Below are 6,847 nucleotides of genomic sequence, written 5' to 3'. Positions count from 1 at the left end.
GGGGTCTGCACAGGGGCCCCCGCACTCTTCGTCATTCCCTGGGTGATCGTCAGATACCTGCACGAAAACACGCAGTGAGTTGCTGGGTTTGAGGCAACTGCTGGGCGGGGCGGGGCAAGGGCTCGTGGGTGGGACTTTGGCTGGTGCGGAGGCGGGGATTGGAGCAGGTGTGGGCGGACCTTGCTAGTGTGTGGGCGGGGCTTGGCAGGTTTGAAGGAACTAGGAAGCTTGGAAACGCGGTGAGAACCAGAGAAAGGGAGGGTGGGTGGAGCAGAAACGTAGTCGTGGATTTGGTAGTCTGGGTGTGTCCTTAAAGTGCGTGTGTCCTTATGCCCTCCTCTGCGCGACCCTCTGTAAACGGGCGAGTCTCAGCTCTTCCCAACCTTCTCCCAGGTGCTGGGAACGGAACGATATCAAAGCCATCTGGTGGATCATCCGCACCCCTATCCTCGTGACCATCTTGGTACGGCCAGTCCAGCCTCCTCCAGGGAGTTCTCTAAAACTTCCCTTCCTCTGGGAAGCAAATGCCCTCTGACAGTTTCCACCTACTAGGAAAACATAGGGCAGAATCCATCTCCTTCTCTCTGCAGATTAATTTCCTCATCTTTATCCGAATCCTTGGCATCCTCGTGTCCAAGCTGAGAACGCGGCAAATGCGCTGCCCAGACTACCGACTGAGGTGCGGCCTGAAGCCGGGGCGCAAGGGCAGGGGGCGTGGGCTGTGATGGGCGTAGAGCGCGGGGCCACTGCTGTCCTCTCTCCCTAGGCTGGCACGCTCCACTCTGACGCTGGTGCCCCTGCTGGGCGTCCACGAGGTGGTGTTTGCGCCCGTGACGGAGGAACAGGCCCGGGGCACCCTGCGCTTCACCAAGCTCGCCTTTGAGATCTTCCTCAGCTCCTTCCAGGTGCTGGGGGCGGGGTGCAAGGGTGCTTAACCCTTTGACCTAGGTCCTTCTGTCCAGTTATCCTTTGACCCAGCCACTGAGTGGGTTATAAAGATGTGATCATTCATTCATCTCGAAACACTGAGCTTGCGCGTTGGGAGAAGTGGCCAGGTTGCGTGAACCCAGCCATACTTCTAGCCGTTCTTCACAGAGCTAAGACCCTGTGACCAGATAGACTCCATCCATTGAATCTATCCAAAGGTGCTTTGGAAAAAAAGTCTGGCGGTCTACTTTTGAAAGATCAGAGTAATTTAAAATTCTATGAAGAGCAGTTTTATATATTTCTATTTTTTTTAAAAAAAAAAAGATTTACAGCCTCGTGCTCACTTTGGCAGCACATACACTAAAATTGGAATGATACAAAGATTAGTATGGCCCCTGCGCAAGGACGATACGCAAATTCGTGAAGAGTACCATATTTAAAAAAAGTAATTACAGCCTCAGAAATCTGATAGAGGGCTGCTATGGGTTGTAATCAGCTTGATGGCATTTGGATTGAAAGTTTACAGAGCACTTGTCATCCGTTCCATCGTTTATACAGATTTTATTACAACCCAAAGGCAGTGCTTGTTCGAATCCACCAGTGGCTCTGTGGGAGAATAAGGGACAATCTCCTCTGGTGCATTTACAGCCTCAGAAAACCTGCTGAAGGGTCAGCTGAGTCAGTACCGTTTCCAGGGCAGTGAGTCTGGTTTTTTGACATTGTAATAGAATTCCAGCTTCTTGTATGTCAGTAATATTGTAGCTGTTTTGTTGGATGCAGTGGAGTAAATTCTGATACTGTGACCCTGTGTGACAGGAGGACTGTCTCACAGGCTTATCTTGGCTGTAATCTTTATGGAAGCAGATTGCAGGTCTTTCTTTGGGTGGGTTCAGTCTGTCAGCAAAACTACTGCACTTGTATTAATAACAACCCAATTATGACAACCACTGCTCTATTACTACCCATTTTTCTGATGAGGAAACTGAGGAACAGAGAACCTAAGCAGCTTGGGGATGTAGGGAAGCAGTTCTCGTTGTTAACCGACCCGACCCAAACTCTATCCTGTAAAGCTGTGAGGGTGAGGGTAGGAGCGAGCCAGGGAGGAGGCTGCAATAATTTTGGTCTGGGGAAGTCAGAATCCTTGGGACTGCAGCAGGTAACAGATGTGGGATGGGAGCAATTGCGTGGTATGGTTGCTTGCAAGGCTCAGAGCGCGTAGAGGGGCTGGGACGCCCCGTTTAACTCCGCGGTCCTTTCGCAGGGTTTCCTGGTCAGCGTCCTCTACTGCTTCATCAACAAGGAGGTAGGGAGCCCGCCCGCGCCCTCTGGCGGCCGCGTGGGGAACTCAGCGGGCGCCGCCTCTGAGCGCAGCCTCGTGCAGGTGCAGTCGGAGATCCGCCGGGGCTGGCACCGCTGCCGCCTGCGCCGCGGCCTCCAGGAGCGCCGCCACCCGCCGGAGCGCGCCCCGCGGACGCTGCCCAAGGACCCCGGACGACGCGAGGCCCCCGCCGGCCGCGCCCTGTCCTCGGGGACCCTCCCACTGCCGGGGGATGAGGCTAGCAGGGTCTTGGAGAGTTACTGCTAGGCAGTGCTCTGAACACATCAGCTTCTTGGAACATCTGAGGGCCAGACCCAGAGTGGGGAGCTCTGGGGAGAATGAGATAAAAAAACTAGGTCCCTGTGGTCCTTGAGCCCACCGGTCAGCAGTGAAAACCAAACAGCAAGACAGACACTGTACAGTTTGGGCTTATGAGGGAAATCCAATAGGGGCCTAGGGTGGTCAGGGAGGGCTTCTCAGAGGAGGTGATGTTTGTCATCACAGAAAAAGGCGACATTTTGATAAGAGTTGTGGAGGAGTGAGATTCTAGACAGGACATACACAAAGGCACTGTGACAAGGAGGAGCTGGCACTGAGAGGAGACCGGCTTGGGGAAGTGGAATGAGCCGAGATGGGGACAGAAGTGCGGGGCACAAAGCATTTGCAATGACTCATAGCAGCAGAAGCTAAGAGAGAGGTTTTAAGTAAGTGCATCTGTCTGTCATGTGCCTGGAGCCCTTATGGTGTGGCATGTTATACATCGGGCTGCTAACTGTAAGGTCAGCAATTCTAATCCACCAGCTGCTCCAAGGTAGAAAGATGAGGCCAACTGTTCCTGAAAAGGTTTACAGCCTTGGAAACCCACTCAAGGGTCGCCACCACTAGGACTCGACTGCATAGCAGGGGTGTGCTGGTGTACAGCTAGGCCATCAAAGGCCAGGGATGGATGCCGGAGCCCAGGGAGGTGACTGTGGCTGGCAAGTGGTGGTGGCCCGACAAGGGCGGTGGCCACAGAAGACTGAGAAAGCAGTGAGATTGTGGAGCCCAGAGGTGGTTTTATCAAGGAGAGAAGGCAACACGGAGCTCTGGGTTTGGGGTGGCAGAGAGAGGACAGATGGGGAAATGGAGAAAGGAGACAAGGGGACAGGTTCAAGTGGTGACCAGGTGTCTCCTTGGCCTGATAAGCAGGGCCTGGAGGTCACCAAGAGGGGTGGATGGAAGGGTTTGGAGCTCTAGGGCAGGGCGAGAGCTGGCGGAGACATCCGAGGCACGGTGTCCAGACAAGAGGATTCAGGGTAGAGAGATGAATGGGAGCCATTTGAGGGTGCCCCTCAGAGCTGAAACCAGAGGCCTCCCTTCCAGGCAGTGTCCAGACCTGCCACCGTCAGGGGAGCGTGGCCACGGGTCGACACTCCTTCACTGACGAGGATGTTGTGACTCCATCATCCCACTGCCCAACAGTGAGGCTGGCTTATAGGATTCCTGACGGGCTAGCAGCCTCCAGTGTCTGGGCCATCTGTACCCACATGAGGCTCTACTTCCTTTGGTCCCCCCTCCACACCCTCAGTTAGGACCTGGTGTTGATTCTCCCTGGGCTCCCCAACTCCCTAAACAGAAGTGTCCCAGAAGCTGAGTTTGGAGCCTTTGCCAGCGTGGGCTCTTGGCGGGTTCTAATGGAGTGGTGGTCCCAGAGCAGGTTCCTTGTAAATAAACCATGAGTAACATTTATTTGTGGTGGTTCTGTGGGTCGGGGAGATCCAGTTGGAGGGGGTGGGTAGGGTCTGTGGGGCCCTGGACAGTCTGGCCCTCACCACAGGGCAGGAATGTTTAACCTGAGCTGCTCAGAAATCAATGGGTGGAAGCTGAGGATGGAGGAAATGAATATTGACGCCAAGCAGAGTGCCTACAGCCAGCTTGCGAGAGAAAACTCCCACCTGACTGCCGCCGAGTGGATTCTGACTTAGAGACCCTTGGTTTTGGAGGCTGGAAATCTTAATGGAGGAAAACTCTCATCTCTCCTGTGGGAGTTACTGGTGGTTTCAAACTGCCAATGATGTGTGGCCATTGGATCAATGGCACAACACATAATGCACTCTACCCTGAGGGCCCTTCTGTAAAGACTGCAACCAAGGAAAGCCTATGGGGAGTAGGCCCTCCCTGCTGCAAGGCCTTCAGCTCAGCCTTCAATGGGTCAACAGAGCAACTCCGGCTGGGCCTCCTGCAGCCCAGGAAACACCTGGGTGTCTCATCTGAACCTGACCTTGGTCCTTCAGTCTCCAGAGTCTACCTGGCCCAATGTGGAGAAGACACAGGTGTGAGAAAGTACGTACCTGAGCAGGACAGGATCCTCTTGAACACCCAGAAAAAAAGGCTGCCCTTTCTCACATCCTTCGTTCATCAGACTCTCTATAGGTAATGAATTATTTGAGGGGAACTGGTACGCAGCATGACCACTTATAGGCTAGGGGTCCTTGTGGAAGTGGCACCCCACCTGGCTCAGAAGATCTCGGCAAAGAATACTGAGTATTCTGAGGATTGCTAAAATACTAAATAAATCTGTCTTCAAACACACTTCCTGAGAAGCGAGACTCTGGACATGTGAGCAGAAGGGGACAGTCCTTAAGGGTGGGTGCTTTTGTGGCATCGTCTGTAAGGAGCTAACCCAAGGTCTGCCAGTTCAATCCCCCAAAAGCCCCTCTGCAGAAAGATGGGCAGACTCCAGTCATTAAAGTCTCAGAAACGTGATGGCCAGTTGCTAGGAGTTGGAACTGGACTAAAGACAGTGAATTTGAGTTTTTTTAGTGTGTTTCTGGAGAAAGCCATCATGCTTGATAAAGCTGAGGGTCATAAAGAAGAAAACAGGACAGATTGACACCGTGAATAGGAAAGTCACAGGCACAGCAGCGCCTGTGAGGATGACACAGGGTGCTGTGTGGGTCTGTTGTACATGAGGTCACCAAGAGTCAGAACCAACAAGATAGGACATAACCACTCGGGCTGCTGGGAGACCTGAGCCCAGAGCCTGGTCCCTAAGGGCTTAGCAGGTACCTCCATCAGTGCTCTCATGGATGCAGGTGGTTTTAAACGTGCTGATTCTGTCCATGAGGGCAGGGGTGGGGTGCTCCAGGGACTGCGTGTCACCAGCAGGGCAAAATGGGGGTAAGCCCAGATACAGGGGGAAGCTGGGATAGGGGTGCTGAATGAACAAAAGAGGCTGAAAATAACTTTGAATGAAGCAAAGATTCCTTGACAAGGGGAAGAAGGGACAAGAAACCAGAAAAGCAAAGAGCAAAGGCGTCTCAAACGGAGTGAAGAGGTCAGTTCTGTCCACCTCACCTGCTTCTCAGAGGCACTGAAGGGCAGAGTGGGCCGGCCGACTGTCATGCGGGTGATTTTAGAGTTCTTGTCCCAGAGCCCCAGCTGCCGCCCTCCTGCCTTCCCCACCCCACTCACAAAGCCCAGGCAGGTGCTAGTAAAAAAAAACCACCACACAGGGACTTTATTATTCCCAGTACGGGAGAGGTCTTCTGGGGCGGCAGGAGGTGGCTGTGGGACAGGGCTGTAGAGACAGGGGTGGCCCTACTTGCCGGCGATGAGGGGGTTCCTGAGGACCACAATGACTGAGTCCCCACGCAGGAACATCTTAGAGATGTAGCGGTCCTTGTTGACGGGTTTGGACTTCTTCTTGCCCTTGCCACTCTTGGGGACCTCAGTCCACATCTCCTTCACGTTCTCCAGCACCATGTTGCAGTGCCTGTCGAAGGCCTTCACACGGCCCAGGAGCTTCTTGTTGTTTCGACAGTTGATGAGCACTTACGTGTTGTTCTTGACCGACTGAGTGAGCACGGAGAGCGGGCCTGTGTTAAACTCCTCCTCCTCTCGCTTCTGCAGCTCCTCCGGGGTCATCTCACTCTTGGGCTTGTTGAGGAGGCTCATGGTGCTGGCTGCGGTCTCAAATCGTTCTTGTTCCCTCTGCGTTGCTTCTTCCTCTCAGAGCTTTAAAATTCTTACCTCCAGAGAGCCTGTTTGTTCTCCTAGCAGCCCATGGACTATTCATTACTCTTCTCCAGCACCACAATTCAAGGGCATCAATTCTCTAACATCCCTAGTCATTGCCCAGCTTTCCGATTCATTGCAAGTAATTGCAAAGACTGTGGCCTGGGTCAGGCACACCTTAGTCTCCAGACTGACACTGTTGTTCTTCAGTACTCTGGAGAGGTCCTTGACAGTAGACTTTCCCCAATGCAATTTGTCTTTTGATTTTCTGACTGCTGGTACCAAGAGGGCTGATTGTGGAGACAAACAAACTAAAGCTATTAACAATCTTAATCTCTTCAATGTCTATCATGGTGCTGATAATTGTCCCAGTGGTGAGATCTTTGTTTTCTTAATGTTGATCTTTAATCTGCTAATCTGACAGTTATAAAACAACCACAAAGTCAGTAAACCTTGGTAATAAGATCCCAATGCTTTGAAAATAGAATATGCTCATCATTTTCGAAATCAGGATATACTCACTAGTTTTCAGAGTTGGATGCATTTATTAATTTTGAAAATGGATACATTTATTTATTTTAATTTTTTTCTGATGAAAAAGTTTAG

The 6,847-nt window shown here is 52.3% G+C and overlaps 1 protein-coding gene and 1 pseudogene across 1 annotated transcript in view; one reads left to right on the top strand and one right to left on the bottom strand.

The window, feature by feature from the left end:
* The window catches only part of LOC102854273 (gastric inhibitory polypeptide receptor-like), a 3,713-nt gene extending 1,201 nt beyond the window's left edge, over positions 1 to 2,512 (top strand). Inside the window, exons 2-7 of the mRNA XM_006902099.1 lie at positions 6 to 74; positions 394 to 463; positions 591 to 679; positions 767 to 905; positions 2,189 to 2,230; positions 2,309 to 2,512. Of these exons, the coding sequence (XP_006902161.1) occupies positions 6 to 74; positions 394 to 463; positions 591 to 679; positions 767 to 905; positions 2,189 to 2,230; positions 2,309 to 2,512 (613 nt within the window). The remainder of the gene's footprint in view (positions 1 to 5; positions 75 to 393; positions 464 to 590; positions 680 to 766; positions 906 to 2,188; positions 2,231 to 2,308) is intronic.
* A 2,770-nt stretch (positions 2,513 to 5,282) lies between these two features.
* On the bottom strand, positions 5,283 to 6,181 carry LOC102853868 (annotated as a pseudogene).
* Positions 6,182 to 6,847: the final 666 nt, after the last annotated feature.

Source organism: Elephantulus edwardii, unplaced genomic scaffold (genome assembly GCF_000299155.1).
Source record: "Elephantulus edwardii isolate Elephantulus edwardi_28Jun2011 unplaced genomic scaffold, EleEdw1.0 scaffold00368, whole genome shotgun sequence".
NCBI lineage: Eukaryota > Metazoa > Chordata > Mammalia > Macroscelidea > Macroscelididae > Elephantulus > Elephantulus edwardii.
This window is presented reverse-complemented; position numbering and strand designations above follow the sequence as displayed.